Source organism: Ursus arctos, unplaced genomic scaffold (genome assembly GCF_023065955.2).
Source record: "Ursus arctos isolate Adak ecotype North America unplaced genomic scaffold, UrsArc2.0 scaffold_3, whole genome shotgun sequence".
Taxonomy (NCBI): Eukaryota; Metazoa; Chordata; class Mammalia; order Carnivora; family Ursidae; genus Ursus; species Ursus arctos.
In genome coordinates, this window is record NW_026622985.1 from 89,143,522 (window position 1) to 89,163,826 (window position 20,305).

At 35.8% G+C, this 20,305-nt stretch overlaps 1 protein-coding gene across 4 annotated transcripts in view; it reads right to left on the reverse strand.

The window, feature by feature from the left end:
* The window catches only part of BRAF (B-Raf proto-oncogene, serine/threonine kinase), a 168,820-nt gene that overhangs the window by 52,501 nt on the left and 96,014 nt on the right, over positions 1 to 20,305 (reverse strand). For all 4 annotated transcript variants that reach the window (XM_044388764.3, XM_057304059.1, XM_026512282.4 and 1 more), the window contains exons 4-8: positions 17,781 to 17,884; positions 16,846 to 16,948; positions 12,514 to 12,662; positions 11,444 to 11,563; positions 6,407 to 6,566 (exon numbers count right to left, since the gene is read on the reverse strand). In XM_044388764.3, the coding sequence (XP_044244699.2) occupies positions 6,407 to 6,566; positions 11,444 to 11,563; positions 12,514 to 12,662; positions 16,846 to 16,948; positions 17,781 to 17,884 (636 nt within the window). The remainder of the gene's footprint in view (positions 1 to 6,406; positions 6,567 to 11,443; positions 11,564 to 12,513; positions 12,663 to 16,845; positions 16,949 to 17,780; positions 17,885 to 20,305) is intronic.

A 20,305-nucleotide genomic window follows, 5' to 3' on the forward strand; every position in this document is an offset into this window, starting at 1 on the left:
GGTTGAGTATATGATGGTGCATCAATTTAATAAGTATTATGCAGCTACTGAAATAATTATGAAGCTTGTATTGTGAAACATGTTTACAATATGATAAAAAATAAAATTAAATGTACATTGATTACAATTATAGAAATACAGATGTATAAGGAAACGTGAGAAGGGAAAAAATCAAAATGGCTCAAACAACGGTATTGTTAAAATCCATCTTTATGATTAAAACATAGCTTTCTACAACAGATAATATTGGGCGTGGGAGGGGAAAGTCTACTGGCAATGCAATACAATTTGGACCTACATAGGTAGAACTTAGTTTTTTACTCAGTTTAACTTAAATAAGAGGGATTGAATGGCCCCAAATGTCTCTAAACAGGCTCAAAGGCTCTTTGCAAACTGGCAGCTTTTTGCTTATAGGTTTAAGACCTAGAGTAAATTCTTTACAGATGCATTTCTATCATGTTCAATGTATTATATAAAGCCTTCAACATCTTCTACAGAATAACCAACAAATACTCATATATCTGGCAAACAACGTGCTAGGTATTAAGGGTTGAGTGGCTACCAATAAATATAAAATCCTGGTGGTGTCACTAACTTTCTGTGTTCTTGAGAGCTTGTAATCTAAGTGGAAGAAAGACATACAAACATGGACATTAAATAATACAAAAATAATAGCTTAAGAAAACAGTACAAGAGGTGCCAAAGATGCTTAGTTAACTGCCAAATAAATTGTATGGTGAAAAGATTCTTTTTTTTTTTTCTAAGATTTTATTTATTTATTTGACAGAGAGAGAGCACAAGCAGGGGGGAGCAGCAGGGAGAGGGAGAAGCAGGCTTCTTGCGGAGCAGGGAGCCTGACACAGGGCTAGATCTCAGGACCCTGGGATCACGACCTGAGCCCAAGGCAGGTGCTTAACCAACTGAGCCACCCAGGTGCCCCAGGTGAAAAGATTCTTAGTGTTACACAAGTTCAAGGGATAAATAACTGTAAGACCGGATCACTGGTGAAACATTTCAAGAGACGAGCTGAGTTGGGGTCTGACGGATAGATAGGAATGTGGGGGGCGGGGGGAAGCAGAGGACCTGCTGGACAGAAAGAACAAGACAAAGGCAGAAAGGCCACATCCTTTTCCTTTTCCCTGAACCTGGTTTGTGACTCCCCATAACCAGGCATCAGCCAATTTTGGCTTTTTCCACTCTTACTGCCCATAAACTTCTACTTTTCAATCTGTTCTTAAAGCTCCTTGACAACTTTTTATTTGTTCTAGTTTAAGAGGATCTTCTATTATTCCAATACTGGCTATTTCATACTCTTGCTCATCTCCTGTAGTTCCTTGCTTACTTATTATCTCTTACCTGTAGCGTGACAGAGTAAACAGAAGCCATCAGAGAACATTCTGTTCTGCCCCTATATTTATGAATATTTGCATGGTTATGTTAGCTATAATTTCTGAATTCTCACTATGTGCAAGGCACAATAAGAATTTTCAATCTGGTGCCTGAGTGGGTCAGTCAGTTAAGCGGCTGCCTTCCGCTCAGATCATGATCCTAGGGTCCTGGGATTGAGTCCCACATCAGGCTCCTTGCTCAGAAGGGGGTCTGCTTCTTCCTCTCCCTCTGCCTGCTGCTTCCCCTGCTTGTGCTCATGCATGCTCTCTCTCTCTCTCAAATAAATAAATAAAATCTAAAAAAAAAAAAAAACACTTAGTAAAAAAAAAAAAAAAGAAAAAAAGAACTTTCAATCCACTGTAAGAGGTAGACACTTCTAGGTTCAAGGTTAAGTCATTTACCCAAGACCATACAGCCTGTAAAGGGCTGCAGAGCTCTAGCTATGTCCATCTTTAATTCCTCATACCCTCTGAAGAACATTGTTTCCAAGTTAACGGACATTTTACTATGTCAATTATTCCCTATTTTGTTATTTTCAACCTCTCTCTTCACTTCTTTCCCTCAAGTTACAAATACGCGTTAAGACTCTCACATTAAAAACAACTGTCCCTCAACCCTACTTTAATCTATGGCCCCTTTGTTACTCCTTTATAGTCAAGCCTCTCAAAACTGATACTTAACCCACATCTTCACCTGCTTTGCTCTCCTCCACCAGCCCTCTAAAACAGTTCCCAATGAAGTCAAAATGACATAGTCCAATAGTCATTTTCAGTCCTTACCACAGTTGAGACTGACATCAACTACTTCAGCATTCTTGAAGTCCCTTTTCTCCCTTTTCTGCAACACTACTTTCTCTTACTTACCTGAAGTTAGACTTAGGAAGAGGAGCCCACAAAAGAGACACAGAACGACAGTCTCTGCCTGGACCTCAAATGTTAATAATATTCAATGGGGCTGCATATTCTACCCTTTTGGCAATTTACATATACTCTTTGAGTAATATCATTTACACTCATGGTTTTAACTGATATACTAATTACTCCAAAATCTGTATCTCTACTCAAGGACTTCTAAACCAGTAAAGTCCCTCAGACAACTTAATGTCAATATGTTCAAAATAACAGTTACCATTTTCATTTCTACAAGTTCTGTTCTTCTTCTTTGGTATTTCCTAGCCTAATGAATGGGATGAATACTATCTATTCACCCAGGCCAGAGAAATCTGGGCATTATCTTCTACTTCTCATCTCTTTCACCCCTTTCTTCTACTACTTTACAGAACAGTGGTTAAGCATAAGCAGGAAAGAGCAGGTTTTATACCCCATTTCAGTCATTTATCAGTGATGCGATCTTGGGAAGTTTCTTAACCTCCCAAAATCTAATTTTCTCAACTGTAAAATAATAAAAATAGTACTTAACCCATGAAAGTTTATGGGGGCAGAGTAGGAAAATTTATGTTAAGCACTTAGTATAGTATTTGCTATAGAGTAGGTTTATTCATAACAGTAGGCATTTTCAATATCGTTCGTAACAGTCTTACCTACAATCTCTCATGAATTCAAAAGATTCTTCCAGAACATAGAGCTGAGCACTTTCTCTCCCACTCCAAATTTTTCAAACTCCCTACCACCAACTCCTATAGAGACTTTAAAGTAAGACACAATGCCTTTCAGTATGGACTCTACCTACCTGGTTTTGTCTTCCACCATTCCGTACCCTTCTCCTGAGCCCTAAACTCCTACAATATCAACTATTAATTACATTCCATGTAAAGTTACCTCCATACTTTTGCACATACTATTTCCTTAACAAATGTCCTTTCTTCTTAAAACCCCCACCAAGTGTCCTTAATCAACTCCTACACATTCATCTTTTACAACTTAAATGTTGTCCTTTCTCTGTTAAATATTCTTATATACAACAAGGTAGAGTTTATTACCCTCTTCTATAAACTACCACTATATATTTTTGTGTCTATTTATTTATATGTCTGATTCATCCATTAGACTGTGACCTCTCTGAGGTCAAAGACCATGTGCTAATTCATCCTTACTTCCCAATTCTGTCATAGTGCCTATCCCAGAGTCAATATTGCCAAGTATGTCAAAAACAAGTCAAAACAACCTTGTTTACTAGAATAATAAATGATAAATAATGATTGGAGTTGAATGAAATGACTGAAATTGAATGAAAATGCTAAAGAATTTGTAATCTTATAATCAGTACAAAGTCAATGAAAGTTTTGGAACAAGGAAACAGATGGTGATAGAGGTGTTAAAAAATCTAGAAGGAAATAGTCTAAAAGGATGTTAATATTGAAAGTAAAGATGGCTACAATTTTGAACATAATGAGAACAGACCTAACTTAGAAGTAAGATTTGATTTCTTATCTCACAATCCATTATTCCCATATTTCCCTCTCCTACTTTTTTTCTTGCTTTGTATTCAGGTCTAGCTAGATAAAAGAAGACCTTATTAGTTGAGAAAAATTGATATTAGGAAAAGGCCACTTAAAATGAATCCAACAAAAATAGAGAAAAAATTTCAAAGTAAAAAGTGGGAACAAAGTCTAGAATTTAGAAATTTATCTTGGAAAAAAATTATCTTGAACAATGAAATTAAAATTTATAATGAAGTTTTTCTTTTACATTTAATAACTTTGTTATTTTTTAAAGATTTATTTATTTGAGAGAGAGGGGGTGGGGGGGAAGGGAAGAGGGAGAGAGAGAATCTTGAAGCAGACTCCACGTTGAGTACAGAGCCCGATGCAGGTCTTGATCCCAAGACCCTGAGATCATGACCTGAGCTGAAATCAAGAGTTGGTCACCCAACTAACTGAGCCATCCAGGTGCCCCAATAAATTTTAAGTTATAATCTCAATATGCTAATTCTTAGAACACATAAACTAAGGTTTTTTTTGTTCATAATACAAAAGTTTTGATAGCACGAACTGAAACCCTCAATTTCATATTCATCTTTTACGTCATAGGCATAATCATTTTTATAAAAATTGTAGGGGCACCTGGAAGACTCAGTCAGTTAAACGGCTGACTCTTGGTTTTGGCTCGGGTTATGATCTCAGGGTCCTGAGATGGAGCCCTGTGTTGGGCTCCGTGCTCAGTGGGGAACCTGCTTGAGGGTTCTCTCCCTCTGCCTCTGCCCCTCCACCTGCTCATGCTCTCTTTTTTTCTAAAATCAATCAATCAATCTTTATAAAAATTTTAGAGGACTTCATCAATTCCCTGAAGGGCCTCTATCAATCTTTTGATACTTAAATCATTTTCATTTGAAGAGCCTGTTATATTGTCATCTCTATGCATCTTTTCCATTGTTCACTGGACTAATTTAATTCTACTGTATTCCTTATTTCTCAATGGCCTTTTGTCATTTCAGTAGTTCTCCAAAGTCCTTTTTCACTGTCTTTGTAAAAGCCTTAAAAAATCTTTCCTTTTTTTTTCTTCCAGATTTGCAATAAATCTGCAATACGTTTTCACTGAAATATTGGATAATGATGTAAGGGGGTTGGAATGCAAACTGGTATTAGATGGGGAGGGACATTTGGGTGGGGACTAATATTAAAGTAGTCTGTTAATAAGTGAATATTTTCCTGTTAGGACAATTTTTGCTTCTCTACTCAATCTTATGAGGACTCACATAAGGTATGCCTGTAAAATGAGAACAATTCCTATCTTCTAACACATAAGTAACCACCTCACTAATTCTAGTACCCTGTTTACTTGGGGAAAGAGTTTTAACTTCCTCTTTATTTTTATTATTTGTTTATTTTTAACTTCCTTTTTAAATATAATTACTTTCCAAGGCAAACAAGCTTGGTGGGTTTTCTGTTTGGTTGCTTATTGCAGAGATTAAGGATAACCTACACTCTTTATATGAAAGCACGAATTCTGTGAGAAGTGACACCTAATTCTAAGATTGGGATCCCCAGCCCATCACAGCTCAGGTAGCGAGGGCACATTATTCTCTTCTGTAACTCAATTACCAGATTATTTTGTAAATAAAGTTTTATGGAAATAAAACCACACCCATTTGTTTATAATGCATTATATCTGGCTGCTTTCACACTACAGTGACAAAGTTCAACAGTTGTCATTAGAGATCATATGATCCACAAGCCTAAAATATTTACTATCTGGCCCTTTAAGAAAAAGTTTGTTCATCCCTGGCCTATAATATGGGAAATTTCCTGTTTCATCTTCTAACCCTTTTACTGAAACAAATATTTTTTGATGACCATTATGTATTTAGTTCTAAGATAGGTGCCAAGTGAACTAATATTAGGAATGGTTTCTGCTGCCAAGAATATCTAATTGAGGCAGCAACACTAAGTTATATAATTTAGTTACAGTGCGCAAGATAAACTGGAAAAGTAAAAACATCAAGAGTGACCTGCCTCTTGTGGCTAAAATAACTGAAGAGATGAGATTACAATATATGATGATTACACAAGAGAAGATACATTTTTAAAAATGAATGATTAAAACTTAATGAGAAACTTAACCAAAAAAGAATATGCAAAAATTCATGATATATAGAGAGATGGAATACAATGGTATAGTCAAAAAAAAAAAAAGAAGGTAAAAGGTAGTTTTGCATGTCTCATACATAAAGTAATGATTAGTTCTTAAGGGTTATTTAACTCGAAGTTATACTTTTAGAAATTTAGATAAAGATCTCAAATTGATTTAAATAGAAAATCTGCAGTTGTATTATTTCTTTACCATAAAACGGATAAGGGATTATCCGTTAAACAAATGAAGATAAGACTTTTGCAGAAACAATGTTGTAAGAAAAAAAATCAGAACAACTCCATAATTTGGCACCAGTTAAGTATTTAATACCATCAGAGAAGATGACAAGGCTTTCTGATCAGTAATTCATGAAAAGTCTATCACTAATAGTAACTGTGACACACATTTCTGATCTACATTATAAGCAGAGCACAAAAATAAAGAAATACACTCGAATCTTTTTAGTTCTAACAATGCTGGATACTTACATCAATATTGACAGGTTCTATTGTGTTTATATGCACGTTTGGAGCTGATGAGGACCGGTCTCTTTGTCCAAATTGATTTCGATGATCTTCATCTGCTGGTCGGAAAGGCTGTGGAATTGGAATGGATTTTGAAGGAGACGGACTGGTGAGAATTTGGGGCCTGGAAAAATCAAGTCATTGAAAGATAAGATTCAGAGCACCTTTATAGAGATAATAACATAAAAAAATGGATGATATAAAGATTGCCTTGTAAAGCATTAAAAACCCAGCAGTAATTGGGTTTAAAAAACTAATATATGCCTACAGCTAATGACAAAGCCGCTTTTGCTCAAACAGACCCTCCAGGGACTATCAATGGTAACTGATTCTTATCCAAAAAACTCCAGGGAAATCTACAAATGGCTAGAAATTACCTGTGGTTAATCAGCTGAAGAAACACTCTAAAGTTACACAAAAATCTCTAGATACTAGAGACTGAGTGAATAATATCTGCTATTTTTTTCTACCTTTGTCATTTCTTGATAGCTGAAGTTACTAAAATGAGATTTTTATGGAAAGTATTAGGAAATAATGAGTATTTTAAAAATACACTTGTGTATTTCAGGGCCTGAAAGATGTATCTGTTGCTTTACATAGCATTGAATTAAAATCTTGAACAATAGCAAAAGACCACTTGCAAATCCAAAAGATGACCCTTATAATCTCTATTTTAAATTTTTTACCACATCCAATAATTGAGCAACAAAGGGGAAAAGAATCATGTGTTAAGCATTAAAGCAAATCTTTTTAAAAATTGCTTTTTGATGAGATCATCAAAACAGGTGACAGAATGATCTATTTTGGTACTGTAGATAAATAACAAATTCTATATTCTCACTGCCCTGAAATGAACCTGGCACTCAGAGAGCACACTAAAGTTTTGCGAATAGATTGCCAACATCAGTGAGGAGTCTAGGTCCCTCAGAGAGGATATCTAAGGAACTGGGAAGGAAGTATCACATGATAGAGGAGGTATGGTTGTGTCAGTGAGCTCCATCAGGACCAATGAATGACGCAGTGCTAACAACCTCTCTACAAAGACTGGTATCATTACACTCATTTTATGCAAACTCTGTAATAATCTGCATTATTTAGTGGTTATTAAGATGTAGCCAGAAAGACAATGTGGAGGGAATACAAAGACATTTTGTGAGGGGACAGGGTTTAGAAAAGAATGGGAAGAAAATACAGTACAAAAGGAGTAGACAGAGGTTTGAAGGGCCAAAGAAGCCAAAGAGTTTTTTTAAAGGTTCTGAATCTGAACCACACCAGTTTATAGTTTGACTCTCTGAAGCATGCTCTTAAGGGTAGGGAAAGAAATTTTGAGCTTATCTGTTCATATTAATGGAGTCCACTTAGAACTGAAATAAAAATAATAAAATATTATGTACTTTGAAAAATTAGTATCACCCAATGAGAATTACAGGCTAAAACCGATGGACCTGGCCTTTAGAAAAATTACCGTGTTCCACTTGTCCTTTTTATCCTACTAATTACTGTGAAATTTTTAGTTTGTGAAAGAGCTATCTTTATTTTTGCTTTAGGCAGCCAATATATGCCTTTTGTAAGGGGTTTTGGAAACAGGTAAAAGAATGAAAAATGACAAAATTGGTTTTTTTAAAAAAGTTTTGGAAAATGCACCTACTTTTAAAAAACCATAGGCTGATTTAAAGTCTCAAGTCAGGGACGCCTGGGTGGCACAGCGGTTAAGTGTCTGCCTTCGGCTCAGGGCGTGATCCCGGCGTTATGGGATCGAGCCCCACATCAGGCTCCTATGCTATGGGCCTGCTTCTTCCTCTCCCACTCCCCCTGCTTGTGTTCCCTCTCTCGCTGGCTGTCTCTATCTCTGTCAAATGAATAAATAAATAAATAAATAAATAAATAAATAAATAAATAAAATCTTAAAAAAAAAAAAAAGTCTCAAGTCAATAGCATAATTTAAGTTAGGACTTAAAAGTGGAAAGAGCCTGAATTAACTATAGTTGTATAGGGCAGTCTGATCAATATAATTGTCTGGTGCAGGCATAAGTGACAGCAAGTCATTTTTGAAAGTTACTGAATTAAGATCATGACTGCAACATGTAGTTTATAACAAAGAAGAACATGTATTCAAAGGGCATTGGTCCAGAAGTAGGAAAAACAAAAACCTGGATTTTATATGATAGATTTTATTATCTAAAAAAAGAATAGATATTTAAGAAAGTGAAGATATCTTGTGTATTACACAAAATCAGAAAGACTGTATTCGGCAGTTGGTATCTAACACCACCCAGTAGAAGGCATATGTTGGTCCATAAAGTCAATTTACCTAGCCTTGACAGCAAGTATGTAACTTTGGAGAAAACTTCAAGTAATTAAGTCCTGGTATCATTAAACATCTGAGTCATGTCCTAATCTTTGGATTATAATTTGGTTTCTCATAAATATCTTCTAAAAGTGGACTGAGCACTGGTCCATCCAAGAACTTTGGTCTATACAACAGCTATATTTCTCACGGAAATGAATTTACCTGGAATTCTGATTCAGTCTGATTCAGTCTTCTCTAATTCTGGCCACTGTAAACCAGGGTATCTCTAGTAACTCTCATCATTTCTGGGGATTGATAAAATTCAGTTTCCATACTGGGATGTCTTTACCTGGACCATGGCAATTTATACCCTGTGAAGTATGCTGGGAGCCAGCAAACTGGCTTTCTCCTGATACCTCTACCTATGCTGCTGCAAACCTCTTTAAAGTAGTATTGGATTAAAAAGAAAAAGAATTTTACCTCTAACACCCTTCAACAAATTACCAATTAGTTTCGATCTCATTTTCAATCTAGAATATTAAAAGTTTTTTTAAGAGTATTAAAATTTTCAAGCAAAGTGACTACTTCTGTTCACGAATATGCAAATTTTAAAATGCTGACTTTTCAGACATTCATACATCCCATAGCATTTTTAAAAAGCAGAAAAGGAGGTACAAACTGGCCAATGTATCACTTCTCCAATATATCTTGGTTACATCCATTATTATATGCGTTTCATGAGCGCTATAGTTGTCATAAGAACTATTAACAAAAGGCAAAGGAATAGGAGTATGGAACAGGATTGGTTTCTATCTTTTCATAGGCACATCTAGACACCTTTGACATAAAAGCATCAGGAAAACAAAGTTTGAACATCTTTCTTATCATTTGCTCAAGACCAGAATGTACTTCAGTTTAGTTATAAATAAAATACTCATGGCACAGGCAAATGGTTTCTCAGTTTTAAGACAGTATCCTTTCAGTGGAAGGTAAGTGTCCTGGATCATTACCATTATAAACCTTCAGAAAGAACACGTTAATTTCATTGTGATGTTCTGTAACTCTGCTCACAGAACTGGGACCTGCCATTAGAAAGGCATCATGGTCTACAGAACCTGTCAGGAGTAAATGCCATAGCCAAAAGATTAATTAAAAATCAAAACGAACAATAACAACACTTTGATCTAAGAAAGACCCAGGTACATAAAACTAATGATAGAGACAGCAGGAATAAAAGGACTCCACCAGAGCAGGTAACTGTTAAAACCTGACAAAAAAAAAAAAAAATTAATGGTTGCATTTTCTAGTGTTCCAAAGTAGATAAAAACATCCAGCCCTTAATACAAGTCTTTTGCTAAATTTTCTAGCCTATGAGAATTCTAGAAAGGTTGACTTTGTAAAATTACAGATCTCAGAATTGTCCACTTATTAATTTTTCTGTCTCTAGGCAGAAAAGATAGCATTGCATTGTGAAGAGAGGAAGTAGGGTTTGAACCGACAGTAAATGTTTCTGATCTTAACTAATTATCTCTGGAAAATTACAGAACAGAATGCCACGTGGGGAGTTTTTTTTAACAATATGCTGTAACCAAATACAGCACAATTTATTCTGCCTCAAATCCAAAAGGGAAAGAGTATGCAGACCTGCGTAAGAAATTCTCCAAAACACTAATATCTGTTACTCATCATCACCTTTTTTCCTACTATGTAGCTTGAATATATGATACATTTATATCATCTTTAAAGTCAGTTCTCACCTTTATCCTCCACAACTAATAATACTGTTAATATTATTCTTTACAATTTATACGTATCCATCCCTTCTCCACACTGCTACCACCGCAGTTCAAATCTTTATTGCCTCTCATTGTCTTCACTATGAACAGCATCTGAGTTGGCCTTCTTCATCCTCGACACTTGTCCGTTGATCTATCTGTGTATCACTGCTAAGTGCTTCTTTCTTTAAATTTTCACCCGGATAGTCCTCTGCTCAAAAACATTTACATTTTTCTCCCTCTTCTGTTAAGTCTAAATTCCAGCTTGAATTCCAACACTCTTCATAATCTGGTCTTATATATGATACTTCTCAACTTAGATTAGCCTCTGTTCACTCTCTCTCAAATCTACCATCCTATTCCCTTTGTTTATGCTACTTCTCACCGAACAACCCACCACCATGCTTTTTATTCCCTGGACTCATTCAGATTCTAGAATTCTTGAAGGTCCAGTTCATATCCCATTTCTTCATTAAATGTTTTTGACTACTCTCACTATTCTCCCATCTACGGTAAACATGATATTTATGTCTCCACATTGTTTAAAATAGCAATCATCTGAGAAATTGTAGACTGTAATCATATACTGTTTTTAAATTGTTTGCCACTGTCTCATTGGTCAATGCTATTTCTTAAAATGGGAATCATACACTTCTATATTTGATATTACCTAATAAAGTGATGAGCACAAGGCAAGGACTCTAAATGATCTGTTACTTGATTTTTTTAAGACTGGTCCTGAAACAGTCTATGTCAGTTTGAATCCCATGTATCTTACCAAATGCATGTACAAATTTGCCTGATGTGGTAAGTTACCTGAAGAAAAATCCTTAATTTAACAATCCAAGTAGTTGGAAAGGTTTATAATTAACCAAAAGATCCAAAAGAAACCAGCTCAAATAGCATTGTCATTGAACAGCAGGAGTCAAATCATACCCAGTAGAATCGGAGGGGGGAGCAGAAGGGGATGATCCAGACGTAAGGGCAGTCTCTGCTATGGAGGCCTCCTCCTGTGGTATTGGGTGGTGTTCAAAGAACTTGGAGACAAACAGCAAACTGTGAGGCAAAAACAAAAACAAAACAAAACAAACCTAACTTGTGCAAAACCCAGAAGCTTCATATACCAGAATACATTATAGAGTTAACAGAAATATTTGAGATCAAATTCCATTTCAGAAATGATTGTTAAATTCAATTAGTTGTATTTTGGCTTAAAGGCTTATTTAAAAAAAATTACATTGTACTTTGAAAGGCAAGCTTATAATCTAAAACTAATTGCTCTATACGCAAATTTCTACATATTAGAAGGGAAAAATCATGCTTTATGGTTAAGAAATTAGAAGAAAATGTATCTACCGTCTCAGTTAGATTACATCATTATAATATACTTTATAGAGTTGAACTCTCTTTGCTCAAGTGATTGAGAAAGTAGTGAGACCTTAACAGCAGTAGCAGCAGCAGCAACAACAAAAAAGATTACAACAGACTCAGTCTAATCTATTACAGAAACTCTGGCATAAAGCAAATAGAAATTTTAGAAAGAGATACACTGGGTACAAAGCTTTTATATCTTACTTTTAAAAAAACTGGGCAGGGGAGGTTGAAGGAGAGAGAAAGAGACAGAAAGAGAAAGAGAGAGAAAGAATACATATAATTTATAAAATAGTGACAGAACCAGAACCCCTGATCTGTGATCCAAAAATATAATGGTTAACGTAATTGAAATCACACCCATTCTCCTCCCAAAAACCATCTAAAGATGATGTCTGTGGGCAAGGGATCTTTATTAATTAAAAGAGGATATAAGACATAAATGAAATGCATAGCTGAATCAGAATTACAAGCTGGGAGAGCAGTACTGGCTATACCACACCGTATTCTCTAGCCATGCTTTTTTAATTTTCTGTAACTCTACCGGATAGAAAATTCCCAGACTCTAAGATATACTAGTTTCACATTAAGAAAAGTAAAATGTAGACAGAAAAGAGATTTTTTTGATTACTTACTCAAGTTGGTCATAATTAACACACATCAGTGGAACCTCTGTACTACAACGCTGGTGAAACTTATAACCACATGTTTGACAGCGAAAACCCTGGAAAAGCAGCTTTCGACAAAAGTCACAAAATGCTAAGGTGAAAAAAGTTTTCCGTACCTGCGAAGTAAAAAACATCATAGAGAATTTCAAAAGCTTGCAAGAATCTTCTTAGAAATCAACTTACTTACTCTCTTGCTTAAAATAATAAATCTTTAATATGTTTATATCATGAGAACTGCCTTACACACGAAAATACTAAAATGAAAACCGGGGGCGGGGGTGTTCAAGACAATAGATGGACTATTTGTATTTCTCTCCCACCCAATATAATACAATTAAAAAACTCAGAAGTCAAGAAGATGGAAATTGAGTAAAAGACTGGAAAATATTTTCAAGCTTGACTCCATGGAATTAAAAACACAGATGATAAATAGAAGGAGGGAATAGGGGTAAAAGGAAGGGTAAGGGCACACTTTAATAACTGTACAAAGAAAGGAGTTAAGAGATGCCTACTGGTGCTGACAGAACAAGAAACAATGGTATACTTATATTACTTAAAGTTACAAAGGCATCCAGTAGAGGAACCTGCCCCCAAAACAAACCAACCTACAAAAAACCCCAAAAAAATAACACTGAAGGAAGAGAGGGAAGAAGAAAGGTTGTAATGCCTACAAATGAGCTAATTCCCTTTGGAATCAGTAAATGGTGGCCGAAGTTGATAAAGCAAGGAACTATGGCTTAAAGTCACTATTTGGTAATAAGGAGATAATCACCCAAAGAGCATTAAAACAGAAACTAACTAGGCTAAGGGAGAGGAAAATCACCTAAAAGATAGTAAGAACCACTTTTAACAAATTATCACTTTGTTAGAGGATTAGAACACCTAAATTTGCGAACATTCCTCTCCAGGAAACTTAAAAGGCAACATGGAAGAACTGTCAGAAGGCAAATGACCCACACAGAGGTCACATAAAAAGAATTGCATTAGGAAGGCTCCACCTTATAACTACTGAAGCCAGAAATTATTTTTAGAGCATCTGGTTTGGGTATAGAATAAGCAGAAAATATAAGAGAAATACCAAAATGTTAATTGTGGCTATTTCAGAGTGGTGAGAGCATGGGTGACTCTATTTTGTCCTTTGTCCTTGCTGGGTGTATTCTCAATTCATCTGTTTCTCAGATGGTTTTCATCACTAACAATAGTAAGAAATACATTTTACATTATGACCCAGGACATACCTATATTCAGATAATAGTATTTACCCTGACTATATATAATGTACATCAGGACTTTCTATCTTATGGAAATGTTTTTCATGATCCATTAAGTAGATTTCAATGCCCACAGTTTACCAAACTTTTTTCAATAAACATGCATTTAACAGGATAAATAGTTATTTAAAAATAATGTCTCATCAAGGAAATGATATCTGAGCACATCAGGCATTCTACGCTTTTTGAGAACATTCAGGTAATATTAAGAGTGGCTCTTGTTTTCTGCACCTTTTTGTCTATATATCACTTTCTAGGGGATGTAAAAGGCAGCTGCTTGTTTTTAGCTGTTACTTTTCCGTTAGTCTCTGGATATACAAGAAATTAGAAAATCTTTAACATTTATGTGACCAATATTTGCCAAAGCAAGCGTTTTTCATATTTCTTGCAGAATTTCGGGAAATAGAGCACAGAAAAATATAAAATATGTTCACAGGAATCAGCATTTTATAGTCATCTGATCCTCTCCTATCCTCTCCATTCCTCACTCACCTAATACTCTGTTGAGTTTTCATGAAGCTCTAATTTCTCTTTCCATTAATCTACTCGCAGTCGTTCTTCCTGCTACTGACTTCTGCTTGAAAACTATGTGTACCAGGCTGTTTGTGTATGTAAAGGAGAAAACCAAACAAACAGGGCAGGAGGGGAGGAGAGAGGAAAGCAGAGAGCAGTGGAAATGAGGAGAAGCAAATGTGGGAATGCATTTGAACATAAATTGTGACATATAATTGGATCTGGGAGTATACCTTTGTCAATAAAAGTGAGTACAGGAAGGTGTATTTTCTTGTTTTTCTACCTCTCCTGCCGCCTCCACCCTGCCCGTTCCCAGGGACTTCTGGAATGTAGGCAAATACCAAAGGAACTGCTTTAATAACGGACTCTAGGAAAGGGAGGCATAAGCAGCATTCCTTGAGTTGCCAGCAAAATCCACCACAGTGAAGAAAAGAGAGAAATTCTCTCCCTTTTTTAAGTAGAACATGTGCTTTTACCCTTGCCTCTACATGGCACTCAGGGCAACTGTTCCAAAACACAAATCCAACCATGTCTCCCCTGATCACAATCAATTTCCAATTATTTTAAAGAGAAGTGTAAATCTTTAACATGCCTTACAAGGACTCCTAAAGGCTGGATTCTTCTTACTCTACCCATAGCTCTTGCTACATTGTAACAACCCCATCTCCAACTTTATACCATTCCCCCTGAATTTCTTTCAAAACTGAAAAGTTCCATGCTTTTCTCTGTTTCCTCTGTTGAGAGTACTCTTCCCTTCACTCCATCTGCCATTTCCTGATCCAACACGCCTTAGCTTAGAGAGTTTCTCCTTTGGGAAACCTTCCTGACTCCTCAAAGGCTAGGTTAGGAGTCTCTACTCTGTGCATCTGCTGTACTCTGTACATACACAGTAATCAAGAGTGTTTATGAAATGCTCTTATCAAAACATCTGTCTCTACTCTAAGGCAGGGATACTGTTTTTTCTTATTCATTGTTATAGTCCCAGATCAGACACAGTGTTGGGAAATGGGAAGTTCTTAATAAATATTTACTGGCAGGTCTCCAACTGTGTTGTGAGGATTTCCATACTCTTGTGGCAAGGCCCTACCCTGAGGCACCACTTTTAACACTATTTTATGTTTGATAACTTAGGTCTTCTCTCCTAACTACTTTCTAGCTAAGAAAAATAATTAGGAAAAAGAATAGTAATCTTCATGAAACGTAAGCTCTACTGTTTTTGGATTCCTAAAAACTTAAAATTATCTTCAGATTTATCCACTTGAAATTCTACAAATTAAAAAAAATCAATAGTGAGGAACTTGCTAGGTCTTCATTACAAAACTATTTGCTCCATAGTAAATCTGATTGACAACACTCATTGAAAAGATGCCTTATTGAAGCACAAATTATTCACCATTATTCACCACTAATGGAGCCCTGAAAGCACAAATCCCTAAGGAAATCAGCTCATTATTCCTCTGCTTTAGGAGTCCAGCTGTACTGATCACCAAAGCACACGGGAAAGTACTTGGGAAGCCAAAAGGGTAGCAATAACTAACTACCCACCTAGAAAAAATAAACTATGGTCAAAATTCCATATACAATAGAAAGTAAGAAATGCATTCCTGCCTTATAGATCATTCTACTCCTGGCTTCTGCCTTACCCTTTTAGAGGGTAGGTTCTCAAGCTCTGGGACTATATCTTCATCTCTAAGGTGGAGACGCCCCACGTTCTAGATATCATGCTGGTGACACTTAGCTTACGCTAGGTTCCAGCAAATGCAAAACCAGATGAAGGGAGAGGTCCTCAAGGAGAGCTATTCCACTTCCATTAACTCATCCTTCAGAAATATTTACACAAGTATATCAAGATGTATGCAAAAAGATTCTGTTTAGCCCTGTACAAAACAGATTTTTTAAAAAACCTTAAATGTCTATTAATAGAGGATGGTTAAGTATAAATATACTGAATTTATATTCTTATGGACTATTATGCAATCATTATAAATATATAGCTAGGTGTACTGACGTGGGAAGACACCCATGATGCACTGTTTTATTTATTTTTTTTGTTTAAAGATGAAGACTATCACACACAACAGGACTACATTTTTAGTTTTAAGAAAGAAATGGATATTAAGGGAAGAGAAGGGAGGAAAAAAGAGAGTGGAGAGAACTTTGGGCTCCCAAAGTATAAGCACATGTTTGTATAAGCAGAAAGAGTTTGGAGAACTACATAATAATTAACAAGTGTCTACCCCACTAGGTATTTTCCTTTTCTCACTCGATAAACTTTTGTACCATTCAGATTTTTTCAGTTCCTTTTAATGAAAGACATCTATTGCTTTTTCAAATTAAAAAGAAAATAAGACTCTTTAGTTTAAATACAAGTTTTTTAAAGAACAGAACTGATTTTTAACTTAGGTAAAATATCAATCCCAAAATTATACATCCATATTTCATATTCCCTAAATAAAAATTCACGTGCAAGAACCTGAATGCTTTTGACGTCTGGAAAAAATGTAAAAGTACATACAAAGTTGTGTGTGGTAAGCGGAACATTTTCCAACACTTCTACATGTAGTTCCTCTCCGGTAAGCCAGGAAATATCAGTGTCCCAGCCAATTGGTTTCTTCTCTCTGAAAAGTGTAGACACAGCCTTTCTTGGTTATCATATCTAAAAATCTTCATATACCATGCTGAAGATATGAAAATTGGTTATTGAGGGGCTAGTAATGGTGAGGGAGGTTTGGCTCCCTGGTCTTCCATCGTTAGAAATTTAAATGGCAATAAATTAATTTTTAAGTTTACCCCAAATAAATGTATCACTCTTGGACAAACAGCAGGGTAAAGAGATGTACTCTTTTCTTCAAGCCAGCTCCAGAAAAGACCTACAACAGCAGAGAATTGATTGTTCCTAGGGTCCCCCCTCAAAAAAAAAAAAAAAAAAATCACAGGTACGGATATATCTATCCATTCAAAAACAAAACAAGAACACTCAAGGGACAACATGCCCTCAAAAGGATATTTTTTTAAAAAACAGGATTCAAAATTGGGGGGGGGGGTGTCTTGGCACAATTTTAGATACTTCTCTGAAAGAAAAATAGTTTAATATAAAATGTTAATTTTGATAAGCCTTTTGTGAAACTATGAGTCTGTATTAAAAATAGGGGAGTGGAGAAGAGTCCATTACTCAAATAAGTCACATTTTAAATGGTTCAAAAATTATAAGACTCTCAAACTCCAAATAAAGTCATTTGATCAGAATAAAAAACACTATCATCGCACAAAATATCTAATGTTAGCTCCTCAAACGCCTGCAAGCTTTCTTTAGGCTAACTTAATATTTTTTTCTAAAGTTAAATTTCAACACCCCGGGTTTAAGTAAAGCTGCTACAGAAAACCCAAGAGTTTAATGTCTGAGGGTTTTTTTCCTTTTTAAACAAAATTCACATCACATACAAACCATACCCATCCTGAATTCTGTAAACAGCACAGCACTCTGGGATTAGACCTCTCATCATCAGAGCTTTCTTTAGACTGTCTCGGACTGTAACTCCACATCTTGCAGGTACCTATGGTATCATAAATATATGATATGAGGTTAAGGGAACAAATTATGTATTTTTTCACATCATTTTAAAAAGCTCAATACTTTACAATACCTTTAAAACGTCATATGGATCAGTATGTCAGATACAACATCATTTGTAATGCTAACTTGATATTAAAGGAAAATTAGGACTCAATTACCTATTATTCACCAACATTTAAATAAAGCAAAATTGACTTTGCTTTTTATTAAAAGTATGAAATATTTTAACATACAAAAAAGAGAACAGAAAATATAAGAGATTCCTATTTACCCATCACTGAGAAATAACATGTAAACATTTAAAGCAAAATCAATTAAAAATATTTTTTAAATTTGAATATAGTTGACACACATTGTATCAGTTTCAGGTGTACAGCCTAGTACAACATACTACGGACAACATACGTTATGCTATGTTCACAAATGTAGCTACTATCTGTCACCAAACAACACTATAATATCATTGACTATATTCCCTATGCCTTTCATCCCCATGACTTACTAATTCTGTAACTGGAAGCCCATACCTCCTACTTCCCTTCACCTGTTTTGCCTATCCCTCTATTCCCCTCCCCTCTGGCAGCCATCACTTTGTTCTCTGATTTTGTTTTTTGCCTGTATTTCTATTTTTTATTTTTATTATTTTTCTGAGGAACTTCCATAGTGTATTGCAGTGGCTGTGCCAATTTACATTCTCATCAACAGCATATGAGTTCTTTTTTCTCTGCCTTCTACATCCTAACACTTCTTTTGGATTTTAGCGATTCTGACAGGTGTAAGGTGTTATCTCTTTTTTTTTTTAGATAAAAAAATTTTTTTTATTATGTTAGTCACCATACAGTACATCATTCCACGATTCATTGTTTGCGTATAACACCCAGTGCTCCATGCAGTATGTGTCCTCCCCAATCCCCCATCCCTCTCCCCTCTGAAGCCCTCAGTTTGTTTCCCCGAGTCCATAGTCTCTCGTGGTTCATTCCCCCTTCTGTTTACCTCCCCTTCATTCTTCCCCTCCTTCTCCTACCGATCTCCCTGCTATTTTTTATGTTCCATAAATGAGTGAAACCATATGATAATTGTCTTTCTCTGCTTGACTTATTTCACTTAGCATAATCTCTTCTAGTCCCGTCCATGTTGCTGCAAACGTTGGGTAATCATTCTTTAAGATTTATTTCTTAAAGTAATCTCTACACCCAACATAGGGCTTGAATTTATAACCCCAAGATTGAGAGTCTCATACTCTACTGAGCTAGCCAGGCACCCCCTCATTGTGGTTTTGATTTGCATTTCTCTGATGATTAGTGATGGTGAGCATCTTTTCTTTTGTCTGTTGGCCACCTATAGGTCTTCTTTGGAAAACTATCTATTCAGGTTCTCTGCTTACTTTTTAATCAGATTTGGAATTTTTGGTGTTGAGTTGTATGTTCTTTACATATTTTGAATATTAATCCCTTATCAGATATATCATTTGCAAATATCTTCTTTCAGTAGGTCACCTTGTTCTTCTTTTGGTTTCCTTCACTGTGCAAAAGCTTTTTATTTTGGTGTAGTCCCAGTAATTTATTTTTGCTTTTCTTTCTTTTCTTTCTTTCCTTTCTTTTCTTTCCTTTTCTTTCCCTTCTTTCTCTTTCTTTCTTTCTTTCTTTTCTCTCTCCCTCCCTCCCTCCCTCCCTCCCTCCCTCCCTCCCTCCCTCCCTTCCTTCCTTTCTTTTTCTTTCTTTCAGATTTTATTTATTTATTTGACACAGAGAGAGACAGCCAGCGAGAGAGGGAACACAAGCAGGGGGAGTGGGAGAGAAAGAAGCAGGCTCTCAGCAGAGGAGCCTGATGTGGGGCTCAATCCCAGAACACAGGGATCACGCCCTGAGCCGAAGGCAGACGCTCAGATGCTCAATGACTGAGCCACCCAGGTGCCCCTATTTTTGCTTTTATTTCCCTTGCTTAAAGAAACATATCTAGAAAAATGTTGCTAAGGCTGACATCATAGAGATTACTGCCCATGTTAAGGTTTCAGGTCTTACATTTAGGTCTTTAATCCATTTTGAATTTATTTTTGTATATGGTATATAAGTAGTCCAGTTTCATTCTTTTGCATACAGCTGTGCAGTTTTCCCAACACCATTTATTAAAGAGACTGTCTTCTCCCCAATGTTTATTCTTGCATCCTTTGTCATAGGTTAATTGACCGTATAATCGTGGGTTTATTTCTGGGCCCTTTATTCTGTTCCATTGATCTATGTGTCTATTTTTGTTCCAGTACCACATACTTGGTACGATTACTATAGCTTTGTAGTATATCTTGAATTCTAGAATTGTGGTATCTCCAGCTTTGTTGTTCTCAAGATTCCTTTAGCTATTTGGGGATCTTCTGTGGTTCCATACAAATTTTAGGATTACTTGT